General features: G+C 34.7%; 2 protein-coding genes across 32 annotated transcripts in view; both read right to left on the bottom strand.

Moving 5' to 3' along the window:
- Positions 1-1,417: 1,417 nt before the first annotated feature.
- LOC132785480 (tropomyosin-2) lies at positions 1,418-6,189 on the bottom strand. 2 transcript variants are annotated; one of them, XM_060791599.1, is made up of 4 exons: positions 6,085-6,189; positions 3,309-3,955; positions 3,071-3,248; positions 1,418-1,695 (listed from the first exon to the last, which is right to left on the bottom strand). In XM_060791599.1, exons 2-4 carry the CDS (start codon positions 3,900-3,902, stop codon positions 1,613-1,615), a joined length of 855 nt encoding a protein of 284 aa, XP_060647582.1. In that variant the 5' UTR covers positions 3,903-3,955; positions 6,085-6,189; the 3' UTR covers positions 1,418-1,612. The 2 variants fall into 2 exon arrangements, with proteins under 2 accessions (XP_060647582.1, XP_060647583.1); XM_060791600.1 differs by lacking the exon at positions 1,418-1,695 and adding an exon at positions 2,617-2,745.
- Positions 6,190-8,098: 1,909 nt separating this feature from the next.
- The window catches only part of LOC132786923 (tropomyosin-2), a 28,981-nt gene continuing 18,454 nt past the window's right edge, over positions 8,099-18,625 (bottom strand). For 3 of the 30 annotated variants that reach the window (XM_060793656.1, XM_060793660.1, XM_060793661.1), the window contains exons 5-9: positions 17,914-17,984; positions 16,340-16,415; positions 16,099-16,161; positions 13,880-13,949; positions 9,625-10,613 (exon numbers count right to left, since the gene is read on the bottom strand). In XM_060793656.1, the coding sequence (XP_060649639.1) occupies positions 9,886-10,613; positions 13,880-13,949; positions 16,099-16,161; positions 16,340-16,415; positions 17,914-17,984 (1,008 nt within the window). In that variant the 3' untranslated portion in view covers positions 9,625-9,885. Of the gene's footprint in view, positions 8,851-8,901; positions 9,295-9,404; positions 10,614-10,820; positions 11,664-11,975; positions 13,361-13,879; positions 13,950-15,467; positions 15,531-16,098; positions 16,162-16,339; positions 16,416-17,183; positions 17,255-17,913; positions 17,985-18,625 lie in introns of those variants that run through there. The other 27 variants (XM_060793663.1, XM_060793664.1, XM_060793665.1 and 24 more) reach the window with 21 other exon arrangements.

Genomic DNA, 18,625 nt, shown 5'->3' with positions numbered 1-18,625 from the left:
AGATCAAAGTAAATCCACGCTTTCAGGCCTATAATCTATTGCTAATTCATGCAGTGTCTTCAGATAAATCAAAGTAATAAACACGCTAAGACATTTGCGCTAATCAGGTTTAATTACTATGAAAATTAATAAAATATAAAGAAAGGGAAATTAACGCTTTGGCGCCACGTTTGCATTTAATTAAAGCTCAATTTATGTGTTCATTTCGTTGAAGTGATTCGCCGCTCATTGATAGCTTTTGGGAACGGGGGGTCTTTGATTATAATCAACAATGAAACGATCGTGGAACGTGTTTCACTCTCTGCCCACTCACTCGATTGATGATTGGTAGTGCTCTCAAAATTTACCAAATGGATTTTTCTGTAGGTTACGAATCATACATTGACTTTCGTTATGAATTATTGTGACTGCCACACTGGGCAAAAGATGTTGCAATGAAGGTCTCTTCACATCTCGTTTATGAGTCGCTCTTGCGCCTCGTTTGATGACGCATTTGTAAGTTTCGGATATTTGCTGCGGTCTTGAGGGGTTTTCCCCGAAAGCTGAATACGTGTATGTTTTGCATATTCGAGTCAATTCGGATGAATTTTGGAAAGGTTTTGAATTTGTTGAACAAAATATTTTGAACTTAATCACAAGGCAAGCGGAAATATTTCAAAATTCACATAAAACATTTGTATTTTTTCGTTATTTTAAATTATTATTATAATGCAATAAGAGTCACAATGCAATCTCTCCAATGGATCAGCTTTTCATAATAAAATGTATATACAAACCCATCTGAAACATTCCACAAAATTATAATTCATATCTGCACAAAGATGTGCCAAAAAAGTTAAACAGAAATTTGTATTCACATCATTTCAGATTCATCACCTGTTGCAAATACTTATGAGAAAGATTGTAAGACCTTTCTGTACCATGCAAAGAAATAAGTAGCGCAATTCTCATCAAAGCAAACATCAACATATAATTTTTTTTTTTTTGGAAATCTTTTTTATAAATTTTTATACTTTTTTTTCATATTTTCTTTGTGTGTGTGTTTTTTTGTTGTTTTTAAATATATTATAAAATTTGAAAATTTTAACCATCATAAGTACTTAACAGCATAGATACATATTTAGCTCTCTTTCTCTCTCTATCTCTATTTCTCTATCTCTGTGAGTGTCTCTCGTATTTATTTCTTGTTTCTCTCTAAACTGAAGTACGTTGAATGTGTTTCATGATCGAGTTCTTAATATTTTTAAACATGACTTTAAAAATACAAAAAAGAATTATTGTTGAATTCAGTAGCTACTTATTTTGTTGCATTTAAAGTGTTAAACAATTGAATTAAATTAGTTTGTGGATGTGAAGAATCCTACACTTCTATTTCCATATCCATCGATCATGCGCTTGTTGTTGTTGCTGTTGTCGATCTAGTTGTTGGTGTTATTTATTTATTTAGAAATAGATTTTTGTTTAAAGATATACACAATGGATGTTGTTCTTGGTATTGTTTTTTAGATTTGCAAAATGATCTTGAGATGATATTCGTTTACATTTAATTGAGTTCTTCTTCTTCTGATCTTCTCTTCGTCCATCGTTCCAGAGGCTCCGCTCAGTGCCACGCTTAATAGCCAGCCAATTCGGCGAATGTGGAGTCCATCTCGTCGGCAAGAGACTTGTATCTGTCCTTGTTGATGCCCAGCTCGTCTATGGAATTAACGAAAATCGCGCATTAATATACATATCAAGGGCACACAAAAAAAAATAAACAAATACAAAATGCAACATTGATTTTAAACAGAGAACACATAAGTATGGTGCCACTGTGCCATTAATCGTGGCAATACACTGTGAGAAATACCAAATCATATTTGTTAATATTGCAATTAGTGGGGCGCTGTTTTGCCAAGCGTTTGTCATTTCTATTTCTAGATATTTGCTTTAGTATTATTATTGGTAAATAAGACTTGCGTGTCGGGTAAATCGGAGGGAAAAATGATGAGCTGTGTTTTGTGACCAAAAATTGAACTACATTGTGTATATTCAACATCTGTCATAGAGATATTGTACTCGTAGCATTTTGGCGAAAGCCAACCGAACTGCCAAGTAAATAAATAAATATGATATTGTATAATGAATGCAGCAGAGGAACTGCAGAGAGAATCAAAAGTGGGCTTGTTGTTTTTCTGGGTAGGCAAAGAGACAAATTGAACATGCCACATTAAACACTAAACAGAAATTCATTTCTTATTTCTTTTGTAAAACAAATACGTATATATATATATAAAATAATTGGAAATCACCTGGTTTATCGAAAGCATAAATAACTACAGTTGGCATTTTAGAATATTTTTTTTTTTTGATAGTGGAACTTTTGGTCTGGACTTATTTTTACAGTGTATAGGGAGCTGGGTTATAACCACATTTTAAAGCAAGACTAAACACATTATTTACAGTGTAGATCATGGTGAACAATCTGCACAGTGTCAAGAGAGTTAGGGGGCAAGGGTGCAAATATGAATTCTGCTAGGAAACTGGGAATACATTTGTATGTATGTATTTGTATCTGTATCTGTATGTGTGCAACGTATATGTATTTGTATGTATGTCTGTAAGTATTGGGAATTGTTTTGTTGTGTGTTTGTTCTTTTTTCGGTTTTTTTGTTTTTGGTTTTTAATATCCAGTAAGTTCAGCAAATGTCTGGTCCAAATCGTCGCAGATTGCTTTGTATTTTTCTTTCTCATGGAAGAGACGGTCTGCAAAAAGCATTTGTTGTTTCTTTTTATATATATATAGATTAAATTTATATTACATCATTAATGAAAGCAGTGTCAGTTAAGAAATCAACATATGTACAATGTAGATATTAAGTATACGCATCATTACGTATACGTATACTGTACGCATTAGTTGAAGCTGCATTGAGTTTTTGGGAAACTTGAAGTCAATGCGATATTTATATATCGTATAGATGTGCACTATATACTATATGGTGCTCAGGCTTCACATTGGAGCACTTCTTAGGTCTTTTGAGTGTTAATAGAATCAGAATATGGAAGAAGTTATGATAAATGTAAATACCTTCTAGCCTGTCGACTTCCTTCTGCAGGCGCTTCACTTGCTTCTCGGCGTGTTCGGCGCGCTGTTCGGCTTCCTTCAATTTGACGGACAAGGTCTTCATCTCGCGCTTGAATTCCTCAACGCGCTGGTTGGCCTTCTCCTCGGACACTTCCAGAGATTTCAGGGAGTTACCGACAACCTATGACCAAGATTATATCGATAGATTCAGCGAATTTATTTTGATTGTTATGTAAGGTACCTTCAATTCTTCCTCCAGCTCCATGATCTTGGATTCACCGGAGCGGACACGATCCTCAGCAACTTCGAGCTCGTCTTCAACGAAGGCCAGCTTGCGGGACACTTCATCGGACTTGGTATCAGCATCCTCAGCCAACATACGGGCTTCCTTCAATTGGTTGGTCAACTGATCCATACGCTCCTCATCCTGCTGGGAACGGTTCTCCAATACTTTGCACATACGGTTGTTCTCATCGGCCGATTGTGTGGCCTCCAACAGCTTCTGTTGTGCGGTGGTTGAGCGCTCCTCAGATTTCTCCAAATCCTCCTCAATCTGTTGGACCTTACGGTTCAAGGTGGCAACCTCGGACTCCGTGGAGGTCAACAGTTTCTCCTTCTCTTCCAATTCGGTGTTGGCCTTCTCCAGCTGCTCCTTGGCGGTGACCAAATCGACCTCAACCTGAACGAATTTCTTCTCCAAATCGCGCACCTCCTCATTGAGTTTGTCGGCGCGGGAGTTGGCATCCTTAGCTTGATTCTCGCAGGTATCTGCCTTGTCGATGGCATTATCCTTCTCAAGCTTCATCGCTTGCATCTTCTTCTTGATGGCGTCCATGGTGTTTGTGTTTTTGTTGTTCGCTTAGGAGGGAAGAAAACTGGAAAAAGGCACTGCAAATATATGGGTAAAATATTAATTAGAATACTTTAGTATTACATTTTAGAATAAGTTTTGTACCCCTTTTCCAGTATTATTTATATATTATATATAAAATACTATACTTGTATGTATCTAGTCAAGCGGCTCTGCACTTTTTCAAGCAACAGCCTTTGATTTTTTTTTTTTTAAATGTTGCTCGCATCTCATAAAAATGCACTTTATATGAAATCTGTTTACTTCAGACATTGCCTTCAATTCGGCACAAATAGATATATATCCATAGCACATATATATATATATATATATATATATATTTGTGTATGTATGTTCACAGATATATTGAAAGCTAATTGTAAACATATTTCGCTTTGTAGAAACATTTATAAAAACCTAACGTAATTTTCTGTTTCAAATACGCCCACTATAAAACTGACGGTATTCTTGGTCTATATATTTCTCTATCTCTCTCTCCCTTACACTCTGGCTATCTCTTTCTATTCTTCATTGGGAATTTATTTGTTGTAGAATTTAAAAATAAACTTGATATGCTTTTGCCTGCGCCTCTGAGCATATCCAGTCCCCATACATACACACATCGCTGGCGCTGTCGTTTTTTGGACATTTTTTGCCTGATCTGTAATTCTAGAGTTTCCATTATTAACACACACACACACATATATATATATATTCATGTGTGTGCAATTTGTAGAAATTCTCAGTTCATTTCTTTTTTGGGGTCAGATCGTGTGTGGGTGTTTTTGGTGTGTGTATCGTGAAAAGTGGGACAAAGTCATTTATGTTGTATCTAGGGGGTCTCAATCCCAGCGATAAGTAGCCGTAGATATATAATTGTTTAGGTGAGAAGAATTGTATTTTATGGATGCAATCAGGAAATACCATTATAAGTCAAATATATTTTCAAGAATATAATATGTTATTTTTTAGTTGGAAATAGTTGCAATATAATCGATAAGTACATTTTCATTATAGCTCTGGCCTTCAGAGGCAGTCATAAATTTTGTGTGGGTTGCGGATATGCCCGAAACACCTATAACTACTTTATAGTATAGCTATTTATATATGGTATAGAAATATCTGAGTGTGTGTAAATATTTCTCTACTTCGGCCTCTCTAATAATTTTCGAGCAATTCTGACATTTAGCCAAAAACAAACTCAAGGATGAATTACCAACAGCGAGCAAGCAAAATGTTCGTGAGATCATGAGATCATGAAAGCTCAACGAGAAAAGCTTTTACGTCTAAGTTTCAAGTAGAGTTAAAAATAAAATCTTTAAAGTTGCTTCTGCGAGTATCTGTGAGAGTGTATGTATCTGTATCTGTGTCTGAATCTGTATCTGTAGACAGGCAGGTGTCTGTCTGCAGTTAATTTTATAGAAGAATACAAAAATTGCTTGCGAGCAGCTTTTTCTGTGTCTGTGTGTAAAAATTGTGCGTAGCTTCATTAATGTGCATATGTGTGTGTCTGTGTGTAGCTTTTCGCATATATATGTATATATGAATGTGTGTGTGTGTGCAAATTTTCACTCATACACACATATTTCTGTGAGATTTAGTTACAAAATTCCTTATAAGTGAATTTCTCACAACGTCCGAAAGGCATCATAAATTTCAAGTGATATTTCGCAGATGGAATTCAATTTCAAGAAACTGAATATCCAATTCACTCTCATGATCCTTTCTGCACCTCTTCATTATTTTAAGATCATTTCGCTGGCACTTTTTTTTAAGAGTTTATTAATTAGCATTTATTTTTAATCATTGATCGTTAAGTTTTAATTTTAAATATTTTTCCAAAAATTGATCTTCATATTTATTTATAGACACATACATATGCACATTTAAAAATTTTTTTAAACAGGTATTATATATATGTAGTATATATATATATTTATTTTTCATCAGTTTTTCTTTAATCGAATGCAATTTGCATGCACTTTTAACACTTATTTTATTTATTTAATTTTTTACCAAACTCTTTTTTGAGATTATGTTAATTTTTTATTTTAATAATTTACGCAGATTTGTAAGAAATCAGTTCAAATATTTTGTGATATTTTTCCAACAATTTTTTGTGTAATATTCCCAATGCAAAATCCTGGCAGCAGCAGCCGTAACTAACCTTAGCGTTTCAAACACACTATACGCTGTCGAAACCCCGAGAACACTGATGCTGACCAAGTCGCTGTCCCGAGAAAGCGACCCCAAGAAATAACGCAAGGCGCACACAGCACACATAGATACAAGCACATACACACACGCATAAACTCACACATTGATATGGTCACACCAACGCAGTATTGAATAATTTTTCATTTCGTAAAATTTCCCATTAAAAAATATAAGCGGAAAAGCACTTTCGCAACTTTTCATGGTCCGATCAAAAAATTTCCCTCGAAATTTCCCTAATACCATTGCATACGTAAACATCTATGTGTGTCCAACTGCATCTGTGTGTGTATGTGTGCGCTCTCGAGAAATGCTCTCAACCAATCCGTTCTATATCTATCGGTATTGCTCCCGTTTTTCTTTTATTGCATGCTCATCATATGCCTCACAGACAGGCGTGAAAATTATGCGTTTTCAGCTTGTTTTTCTTTTTTTATTTAAATTGATTTTTTTCGTTTCTTTCTTAATTTTCATTGTGTGCTCTTGTATATGTAGATGTATCTGTATCTGTATCCATCAGAAGTGCTCCTAAAAATAGCACGATAGAAGCCAGAGACGCGAACATGGCTAACAAGATGAGATTCTATTTTGATTAAATAAATATTGAGAAATATTTCATTCTGTTTCGCACGGTTGTAGCATATCTTCAATGTATTTAAATGTGACGTGAAAATTTTGTTGGATATACACAATATGAAAAACATTTAATAAATTTTAATCAGTTTTAAATTGTGTTATACATTTTCTTGTATGTTATAATCAAATAAACAAAGCAATTGCTTGTACCTAATCTATATTCCGATATAAATTAAATTTGTTAATTTATATGTAAATACTTTACTTTACAAAAAAAAAATATACAACATCCGACTGCAAAAAATTAGCTTAAAGTTTTTGAAGCGAAACTAGATTGACCAAATTAAATACTAATTGGGAAAGTTTTGTGATTGACAATAGATAATTCAAATAATTTACAACAAGTAAACTTTTAATATATTACGAAAAATGTATATATTTTAGCAAATCGATTTTTGTTAAAAGTACAAGCGTATAATATCTTTTTGTTGTATGTATTTATTTTCATGTATTTAATAAAGAATTCGTCAAAGGATTTATGTAATTCTCCATAAAATTAATTTTGTTGAAATGAACAAAATCTTCTACCAAAATTGAAAGAAAATACCCTTCGAAAAGAACACGAATTCTTCATTCCTAAATATTGATAGTTTGGCGACTCAAGGTCGAAAATGCGCTGTCCAAGGTCCATTTATTTTGGTTATATCGGCAGATGTTTGAATATGACTTTTGGCAAAACTTTGTTTTAGTTTAGTTGGTTTTTCTAGTTTAAATACATTTGGGAATTTTTAGACAAAATATCAGTACAATAACGTTGATCATGGTCCTTGTATTCATATCGCCTATCCTTTTAAAGAAAAGTATAGCAAAAACATTGACTGACTTGTTGATTCTGATAAGTGTTCTTTTACGAACTTGCCATTAAATAATTGCGAATTAAAGCAATTTATAAAGATAGAGTCTTTAAATTTTGAGTAACTAGCCTTAAAATTGTATATTTGAGAACTAATCAAAATGTTTTTGCGTTGGGCACATTAATCTTCTAAATTTCCTAAAATTTACCTAAAGCGAGTAATAAAATATAATATATACAACTGAAGTTTTCCTTTTTTTTTAATTTTTCTGAAATATTTAAATAATTCTTAAGTGAACCTGTTCCAAAAGAAAGGGGTTTCAAAAAATTTAAAAGTATAATTTTAAACCCTATTCTATTCTGGAGAAGACTATCCGATACCAATTTTTCGAATGCTTTTGAGCCTTTTGTCTTTTTTTACTCTTAATATTTAAAGAATTTTACTTACTGATAAATTTATATCAAATCATTTTAAAACCATCAACAATAAAAAATACTTACCAATCATTTGAGTACCATTCCAATCAATAAAACCACATTTTATTTATTTGCAAAAGAATTGATTCCCATTTATTTGTCATAAAAATATAAACATTTTATAACTGAGAAGTAATGTTATATACTTAATTTTTGTTTGTTACAGAATTACAAAAGCTATGAACGTGTACATTTTTATATTTTCATTTCATACAAAGGCCATAGAAATATTTATCATTTTTTTCTTTCGTTTTGGGTACATTCATTTTCCAACTAATTTGCAAGCATAAACAAATAATTAAAATTGACTGTTTTTCTGGGCTATAAATATTTTAAGTTGCTATAAATAAATCTAATAAAATATTATTTAATATGTGTATGTTTGTAAGATATTGACTGGTGGGATTTATAGATATTACAAATGGGAAATTAGGGATGGCATTTTTTGTTCTGTGTATTTAAAGCTGGAAGGGGATTGTGTTTTTTTAATTAAAATTATCTTTTAATTATAATTTATGCAGGCAGTATTTGTTTTCACTCTAATTGTTAAAATATATTTCGAGTATATAATTGCTAAAAATTTGCTTTATTGTTATAAATTGAATTGTGGAATGCTTAAGTAGAATGTTTTGTTTTTTTTTTTGTGTGGATTAACATCGAAGGGCGATCGATATCATTTTGTAAATCTCAGGCTGTATTTGTTGTTCTTGTCGTCATCCTCTTTGGTGTTGTTGGCTTAATAGTTGTTGAGATCAGCGTATTCCAGCTCCTGGGCAATTGTTTTGTACTTCTCCTTACCTTTGCTCACCTCATCTTTAAGAGCAAATAGTAGAGCAAGCATTTAGAGAAATAAAAATACACATACATTTTATATAGTTTTCTGTTTATTGCATACTTTGAATACAAATGATAAATAAAATGTTTTTGAGTTAAACAAATACACAATGCGATTGTCACATAATAAAATAAAAGAAAAAGCTTTACACCAATTAATCTACAAATCAATTCGATCTACACAGAAATCATAAATTGCAAGCAGAAGTCAATAACGATTACGATTACAGTGCGCCTACAAGTGTGCTACGACAAACATATCGATAAATGTGAGATAAAAGTGTTGATAGATTTTGTTGCTGGCTCTTTTTTTGGGGCGGGCAGTGTGATGGTGCGCTTATTCCTTGAGGATGAGCTCGACAAAGGCGGTATCGAGATCGTCGCCAATATCCTTGTAACGCTCCTTCTCCAGAACAAGGTCGTCTGTTCGTGTCGATCAAATCATAAACAAATAAAACAAATACAAATTAATAAAAATGAAAATATAAATGACAAAAAACAATTAAAATAAATCCTTCACCAAAAACATTTGACATATGTAGATAACCCTCAACACGAAAACTAACACTCAAATCACATTTGATTGAATAATTACCTCATCAAATAAGTTAAAATAAAAATAGCAGCAATTGCACTGCTTGACGGCGACAGCAACAGCAGCGTTTTGGTCGGTAATGCAGTGCGCCGCTAGCTGTTAAATTCAAAATCAAAATTAAAATGCAACAGGCAAAACGAAAACAAAAAAAAATAGGCAACCAGTCAGCAGGTGTTTTGTTTTTGCAATGCTTCGGTTAAGTTTTAATAAATGTTATAAAAATATTATTATTCTCTGTTTTCAAAACGTGCTTCAGATTGTACAAGTGAAAGCGGGGCAGCATTTTGTAGCAGTTTTTGTTGTGGGTCTTTTCTTGCGCAGCAGAACGATCGATCGACCGATAATGGAGGTATATCATATCGTTAAGGTTGTATCGTTGCAGTGTATCGTTTATCGCGTTTCGTTTTGTTTTGCTTCGCTTAGGCTGGTGGCGCCTCGGCTTCAGCTGGCGCGGCAGCCGCTTCGGCTGCAGGTGCTTCAGCTGCAGGCGCTGGCGCAGCTGCCTCAGCCGCTGGTGCTTCAGGAGCAGCCTCAGCCGCCGGTGCAGCAGCAGCAGCCTCAGCCGGTGCAGCTCCCTCTGCTGGTGGGGCAGCTCCCTCAGCTGGTGGCGCCGCGCCTTCCGCTGGTGGGGCAGCTCCCTCAGCCGCTGGAGCAGCACCGTCAGCAGCAGGTGCAGCTCCCTCAGCCGCTGGTGCAGCAGCCTCGCCTTCGGCAGCTGGCTCGGGCTCAGAGCCGGGTGGTGGTGGCTCATAGTTCTTAACGAATGGCACTTCAGCGCCCTCTGGCGGCAAATCGATCGAGTACTCGAATGGCGGCGGTGGTGGTGGTGGTGGAGTTGGCTCCTTTGGTGGTGGCGTCGGCTCCTTGGGCACCGGCACACCATCCTCTGACAACACAACTTGCGCAGCACCCTCTGCGCCCTGCTCGCCAGCCTCGGCCGCAGCTGCAGCGGCGGCTGCTTCGGCTGCGGCTCTGGCCTCCTCCATGGCGGCAAGTTCCTCGGGAGTTGGTGTGGGCAACTTGGGCGTGGGTGGCTTGGGATTGCGCACTGTCCAGAATGGCTCGAGGCCCTTGATGAGGTCCAGGAAGGCTTCGTCGAGGCTGTCACCGATGAGGCAATAACGTTCTTTTTCAACGATTAGATCGTCTGATAAGCACACGAGTGATAAATAGCGACAGCAAAAGATATAGAGAGGGAGAGAGAGGCATGAAGATAGAAAGCGTGAAAAGGATGCAAAAGCGCAACTAAGAAAACTAAAAATTAATAATGCTGGTTGTTCTTAAGAACATTGATTAATTAGTGGGCTGTGGAAAAGGGGGCGGGACGGATCGTGTTAGTAAGAAACGTCCAAGAGGAAAACACATTGAACGATTTTTTTTGTGTTTTGGTTTATGCAGCAACGAGATCCTTTTTGAGAGATCCTTTGTGGTGATCTATTTAAACTAATGCGAACAGTGACGATAACAATTCTCGATTTATCATTTACAGCTTCTTGGCGGTGGTGTTCAGTGCTTTAGGCAGGCGGCGCTTCAGCTGCAGGAGCTTCAGCAGCAGCAGGGGCTGCTTCAGCTGGAGGAGCGGCAGCATCAGCAGGTGGAGCCGCTGTATCCGCAGCAGGAGCTGCTTCAGCTGGTGCAGCATCCTCAGCAGGAGCTGCTCCCTCCGCAGGTGCTGATCCCTCCGCAGGTGCTGCCCCCTCCACAGGTGCTGCTCCTTCAGCAAGCGCCGCTCCCTCAGCAGGCGCAGCTCCTTCAGCTTCCGCTGCAGGCACTGGCAATACATCGCCCACCTCGAAATTCTTCACATATGGCACTTCAGCGCCCTCTGGCGGCAGATCGATATTATAGTCAAATGGTGGCGGTGGTGGTGGCGTCGGTTCCTTGACGGGTTCGGCAACAACGGCGGCAACAGGTTCTCCTGTGGCTGCATCAACAGTAACGCCACCCTCAACCGCTGCCCCTTCTTCGCCAGCAGCCTCAGCTGCCGCAGCGGCAGCCAATTCGGCGGCTGCGGCCTCTTCCGCTGCTTGCAACTCGGCGGCAAGTTTGGCGGCCAGTTCCTCTTCGGTCAATTCGGGTGTGGGCGGTTTGGGATAGCGATCGTTATAGAATGGCGGCATGCCCATGAGCTCGACAAAAGTAAAGTCCAAGCTGTCATTAACCATTGCATAGGTCTCTTTCTCGTTGATCATCTCGTCTGATGGTTGGTTAAGTGATTCATTGGTTAGTTGGCGGTGGTGTCAAAGTTGTTAAGAGCAAAAAAGTCAAATTAGTGCAAATATCGACTGACTTTTGTTAATGGCTAGTTGTTAACTGTTGAAAGAGCTGAGTTCGCAGCTTCACGGTAGCCAATTGTGGGTTGGGTTCATTACAATGACACAGTAACAACGACAAATAATTGGCTGAAACAGACACACTTCATAATCGGAGGTTAGCACGTTGTTTATGTGGCACTTGGATACTGTCGATTGTTGTTGATTTTTTTTTGAAAAATACTTTATTTGTGCAATTGCAGCAGCATGGTATTGTATTGTATTTGTATAGTATGTATGTATATATTAAAAATATAAATAATTATTTTATGTAAATCGTAAATAAATCAATTGTTTCCTCCTTTATAATTTTAATGTTATGCTCCTCTTATTTTTGCTTGCTCACCTCTTTTGGTGGCAAGAACACATTTAGATTTCATCCAGATTAGCGAACAAATTAATTAGATTTGTATTGTTTTTGTTTTTTTGTTTGTTTAATTTAAATACATTTGTTGAAAGAGATGTTAATCATGAAATGCTTGAAATTGGAATGATGTGCGCTATGTGCGTGTCATTTTGCGGTGTCGTTTTATCTTCTCAATGTTTTCAATTCATTTTTGTTTTGTTTTAGTTTAGTTTTTGCTTTGAATTTGTGTCTAAATAATAGGCGTGGCAACTTATAAGTAAGCAAATATTACACAACGTTTAGCAAACACGATTCAATTCTTTTTTTACTTTGAATTGTATAAACAATGTAAATATTAGCATAATTAATACAGTAGTTAAGCTGGCGACAAAAATACAAATAGAATCTTTCCATTTACTTTACATAAAATACATGTATGTATAAATAATTACACATAATCTAATAATTTGCAAGTTGTGTCTTTTGTCATCTATATCATCATCATATAATATTATAATTCAATTCAAAATATCAAAACAAAAAACGCAGCAAAAGCAAATTAATCAAGAAAATATAAAGTTATAAAAACAAATAAAAAATATTGCAACAGTGTTGTAAAGCATCGAGTGTTAAAGTGTCGCCATTTTGACAGCGAGCAAGTAGTGCACTGCTTGCACTGCACTGCACTGAACTGCATACAAATGTGAATGTTATGTGCGTTGGGTTAATTTTGGAATGCGCTTGCTACAAGAGAACAATTTCTTCTTTTTTTTTCTTTTCTTTTCTTTTGTTGTGTTTTTGCTTTGTCTTTTGATTTTATCGAAATAGTTTCATTTTAGTTTTGTTGTTTTTTATCTTGTCTGCTTTTCTTTGAGTTAAACGCTTAATAATTAATGTGTTTTTTTTCTTCATTTAGAGTTTCTCAAAATTGGCGTTACACTCGCGATTCTTCTATCTGCATTGGAAGACACTTGACGTTGTCCTGTGTTTCTCAGTGTAAGTCGGCGTCTTAGTGTATGCGTGTGTGTGTGTATGTATGTGTTTTGTGTGGGTGTGTGTGTTTCTATTATTATAATATGGAAAGCGCCAGTTTTTCTGTATTTGACGTCAAAGCAGGCAGTTTAGTTAATTTACATAAGCGCAAATTAGATGTTTACATGTTCTGTATATCATGTAAAGTGGCTTCCATTTCCTCCTGCAGCAGTTTGTTCTTAGCGCGCTCGTTCAACAAGTCGTCTGCGATTCATTTTTATATATATGTGGTATATCATAAAAATCACAAACGTGTGTGGCATGCGTTTTAAATATGTATAGCAAAACAATAAACATTTGGGGCGTTGGCGGGCGCAGGCGGGCGGGAAGTGTACAAAGCGGCACACAAGTTGTAAATTGATTTGGTTAAGCACAACGAACAAAATCATATGAAAAATAAAACATAAAAAATATACATGTAAATATTTATAGATTTGGGTAAAAATAAAATAAAAAATTTCAATTATAACATGACTAACATTTGGAATTTGAGTTTAAAGAGAATAAGGAACATAATTTTGCGCCTACTTAAACTTACGAAAATAGTTTTTATAATAAAGTAAAAATTCTGAACTGAAAATAACTACAACTTTAATATTTTTGTACTTCATTTCAAAAATACTGCTACATTATAAAATGAAATTATAAATTTGTACTATCGCTTGCTAATTGAATTCAATTATAATCGTAATGTTATACGCAAATATTCTTTAACGGACATACCTTCGAGCCTGTCGACTTCCTTCTGCAATTTCTGAACGGAACGTTCAGCGAATTCAGCACGAGCCTCAGCCTTAAGTGTTGGGAAACAGAAGAATTAAAAAGTAATATATTAGTAAAGTTTGCAAAAATGCATCGTGGACAAACTTTCGTAATGCCCAACTTGACTATAAATTGTAAATTCGTTAAGAATCAGTTTTGTATAATACACAAATTCAGAGTGATTTTAACGGATTTTCAATTCATTTTCATTACAATACATGTGTATACTAAAAAGAAGCTTCCCAAATATGCTACCAACACCAGCAGTAAGTATATAAAATGTATTATGAATGAATTAGTGAATGTTGATTAACATAATGATAATATAATGAATGAATATTATAATTAATAGAGTTTTTAAAACAATAACATTCAATGAACAGCAAAACATTATAATGAACATTAAAATAAAACACAATTTGGACCAGTTTTGCTTACAAAATTGTCGACTCTTTTATAGTATTTTAGGGTACTATTTAGACATATTAATTAATATTACGGGAGTGTAGATATGAATAATATATAATAGCTACAAAAATTGCTGTACGACGCTACGCAGTCACTGCATAAAAGACAAAATATACTTCAATTCAATTTGAAATGCTGTTAAAATTGTAGGATCAGCGGTATTTTAATTAAATAAGACAAGATTAAATAATGACAAGATACTCTATGCTCTTTCAGTATTGCGGCGACTTACAGTGTCTACATTTAATTTGAACTGTATGAGTTCCTGTTCAAAATATTTCTGATTTTCACGAGCCTAGACGTCGAGAAATATACAACAAATTTTTGGTATATCAATAATAAAATCTATGTACGTCATCATCATAATCATCGTTATATAGAAGTGCATATATATGGTTGTGTGTAACGTAGTGTGTGTGTGTTATAAAATATCTACCGAACATCAATATCGTTATCGTTATCAATAAAAACTTTTATTAATTTTTAAGTCACAATCACAATTAATATTGTTTTGTTGGGTACAGTCGCTACTACCAAGCACTAGTAGTGTTGTAAAATGACGGAATTTCGAGATTTTCTTTAGTTTCGACTTGCAATCAATGCACAAAAAGTTGTTTTCAAATTTTAAATCAAAAAATGTACACACACACATCCTAGGAGAAATACTTGCCATGATGCACGCACTATTGATATACACTACATGTATGGTTATGTTCATTTGTTGTATTTTTCCCAATACGTTTTTTGGTCGTATCGTATTTTATTTATGTTTTTAGTTTCAGTTTTTAGTTCAGTATTTTTATAAAAAAAGAAAATATCAAATAGATAAATTAACTAATTCCAACATTACTTATGTACAATTTAAATTTAAAATTGAGAATAACTATTTGTGCAATTTAATATTTTCTTTTTTTGGTTTGAGTTTTGTTTTGTATTGTTGAGATTGAGGTTAGACATATTACGCATAATGCATTTACCAACACCAGAGACCACGAATAGTATCGATTAAACGCTTACAAATACTTAAGTTGTAGTACACATAATATCTATATAGTTGTATTGCAAATAACTGGGCATATACCTCTTTCAAGGAATGATCCAAAACCTTGATTTGCGTTTCAAAGGTTTCCTCTTTTTGTGTGGCCTATGTTTAGTTATTGAATACATATTTTGTTTTTGTGGTCGTTGGTGGGAAATATTTGTGTTAGCAAAACATAAATTGCAATTGTTTAGCAATATTGTTGAAGCATGCAGAGTTTCAGGCGTGGCAGGGCAGGGCAAGTGGGGCAAGGATTATTGCCGTTTTGTGTCCAGTGCGTTAATATTTTCGATTTAATTATATTTATGCAATAAATATAATAAGATTGCGGCAACGTTAAAGCAGAGCGTGTTAACAATATATGAAAGTAAATTAGAAAATATAATAATTAGTCAAACAAATAATATAAAACGAAAAAAAAAAATCAAAAATGTTCAGGTCGCTCTCTCGGTAGACATTTTATATATATATATAAAAAAAAACAACAATTGACTTCGAGTTCGCTTTTGAGCGGTCTTGAGCGCTCAAATCAATTTGAAAAATAAAAGTAACATAAACAACAACAGTGTGAAGACAACATAAAATAGATAAATCGCTGGTTGGTTTTGATTGCTTTTTTCCACAGATCTGGGAAACTCCTTTCGCAGTTAGCTTTAGTTATTTTTGTATCTACCTCCTTTAGACGAGTGTTCAGGGTCTTGATTTGGTTCTTGTATTCTTCCTCACGTTGGTTGGCCTATTTATTTTTGTTGTTGTTGTTTATGGTATTTTCGGGATTGGGGAATACATTCATATTTATAATTTCGAGTAAATATAGAAAATAATATATTTGAAATGTTGAGAAATATTTCGATAACATGATGGTTAAATAATATCAAATTTTTTGTACGTTGATCGTAACATTTCATACTGACCTTCTCCTCTGAGACTTCCAGGGACTTCAAGTTGTTACCAACAACGCGCAGCTCTTCCTCAAGCTCCACAATTTTGCTGTAGTGTACAAAAACAAAAGACATTAGTTAAGTCGTTTACACAATTTCATGGTTATTGTCTTTCGTTTACTTGGTGGGAAATAAAACAAAAAGCGCGTCTCATGCAGAAAATAAGTAAATTAAATATTGTACGCAATTTTTCGCCAACGCCAAAAAATAGTATGAAGTGTATTCAAAAAAATAAACGGAGTACTTACATATATTGCAAGAAATTGAAGGGGTTGTAAATACCCTACTCTAAAAGTAAGTAATGAAATTGTTACGCAGAGTTGTTCGACATGTTACCAACTCTTATTGAAACTAATAAGACCTTCATCTGCCGCCTACAGGGTATGCAAATATTTAGTTGACACTTCACTTTCAAATCTTTCGAGTCTGGAGGCGACAGCCACGTTAAAAGTACAGAAAAAAACTAAATCATGACTCGTCAAACCCGGCGAAGGTCTGCAAAGAAACGTTTGGCAAATATTTTGAATAATAAAAATAATACATAGCAGCAATTGTCTGACCGACATCATTTCACTGATATCGCATCTAACGATTTCACTTTTTGTTTTGTCTGTGTCTGTCTTTGTTGTAGTATTTAATAAACAGTTGAACACTGTCGATTGCCTCGAGGGTAGGTAAACTCTTTTGATAATTTTTCAACTATGCAAATTATAAATAAACATGTTGTCACTTCGACCTGGCGGCTTAAGAAACCATTGCGTAAATACTTTAATTTAAACTATATGCAGTTAGTAATTGAACGTGAAAGCAAACAAACCTTTCGCTGAGCTCAACTTTTTCCTCGGAACGCTCCAGATCCTGTTCCATGAGCACTAACTTTCTAGCCACCTTTGGGTAGCAGAAGTCAGAACAGCAGTCAAACATAGGGCATTAACAGACGAGCGGGCGGAGCAGGCAGGCGGGATATTAATGAGCACATTGAGAATATACACACAGCACAGGATTCAGCATTGTTTTTGGGGTTAGGCAATTTGAGCACATAGAAAAGGTATTTCGATTAGTTTATGTAAATTTGTAATTGCATTGATTGGCGAAAAATGTGAATATGTTGTGCATATGAAAGGAGCATGATGTGATCTTTTTTCTACTCTAGAACACATGCTCGTTAAAACACACATACACAGAGTGAAGGAATATTATTTAACAATCTTTTAAGTTGATGATAATATTCACATTTTTGACCAATTTATAGAAAGAACTATGAAAAAGCTAGCTAGCTAAGAAAAAATAAAACGAATCAAATAAAACAAAAAGAACAAAGTATGCATTAATGCATTTTGAACAAAAGTGAGGTTAGGTTGGCTGATATTTAACATAGGGCAATCCTGTTAGTTAACAGCACTGCAAAGATAACAAAACTTACAAACTATGGGTACACTGTCTTGTATAATTTTGTTTAGGCACACCAAATAGGTAAGTTCTTAAGCATTTTGGGCGAAAACATTCAACTAAACTGTAATTGTAATTGATTTATTTTTCAAACGTACTTTTCACCCTGCTCGGCACGTTCTTCGGCACGCTCCAAATCAGCTTCAACCATGGCCAATTTACGGGCAACCTTTTATATTTATTATGTATTCGATTTGTGTTGTTGAATTTTTGTTGGTTTGTGGTTTTGTTTTGTACATAATTTATATTCGTCATCGTTTTCAATATACACAAAAAACATAGAAAATGAGTTAAATTTTATGTCAAATTTGATTTTGATTTTTTACAAAGAATTAGAATTAACAGTTGGTATGATACAGGTACAGGTTATTAAAAAAACAAATGTTTTTAGTAGTCAACAATGGAGTAATTCGTTGTTATTGTTAGTTTTTATATGAGATTTATGAGTCTTTGTGGTCGCTAATTGATATTGATAACTTGTGCTTATTTCAACTCTATTTGATAATGTTAAGCTATCTTTCATTTGTACAGTGTACTCAGTTCACTATGGAGCTTCTTAATAAAGGCTATCGATCAAGCTTTATCACTTGATATTCCATTTGAGATAATTGTACTTTAAAGAGCGATTTTATATAATTATTAACCTTAATTATTTCCGAACTGTTACGGAAATTAGTTAAAATTATGGCTTTCTAGATTCTTTTACAATAGCTTGAAAGATTAACTTTAGCGGAAATTAATTCTAGTGCTTGTAAACGGAAATAAACATATTCCGAAATATTGAATACTTTCAATCTTATTTTGGGCAAA

Source organism: Drosophila nasuta, chromosome 2R, assembly GCF_023558535.2.
Source record: "Drosophila nasuta strain 15112-1781.00 chromosome 2R, ASM2355853v1, whole genome shotgun sequence".
NCBI lineage: Eukaryota > Metazoa > Arthropoda > Insecta > Diptera > Drosophilidae > Drosophila > Drosophila nasuta.
The sequence above is the reverse complement of the archived record's forward strand: the minus strand, read 5'-3'. Positions and strand labels throughout refer to the sequence as shown.

What these genes read in the sequence shown, in the direction of transcription:
- LOC132785480 (XM_060791599.1), bottom strand. Translation starts at nt 3,902, where the DNA reads ATGGACGCCATCAAGAAGAAGATGCAAGCGATGAAGCTTGAGAAGGAT. An exon ending in AGCTGGAGGAAGAATTGAAG is followed by an intron (nt 3,249 to 3,308) that starts GTACCTTACATA and finishes TCTTGGTCATAG; the next exon opens with GTTGTCGGTAACTCCCTGAA. An exon ending in GGAAGTCGACAGGCTAGAAG is followed by an intron (nt 1,696 to 3,070) that starts GTATTTACATTT and finishes TTAATTCCATAG; the next exon opens with ACGAGCTGGGCATCAACAAG.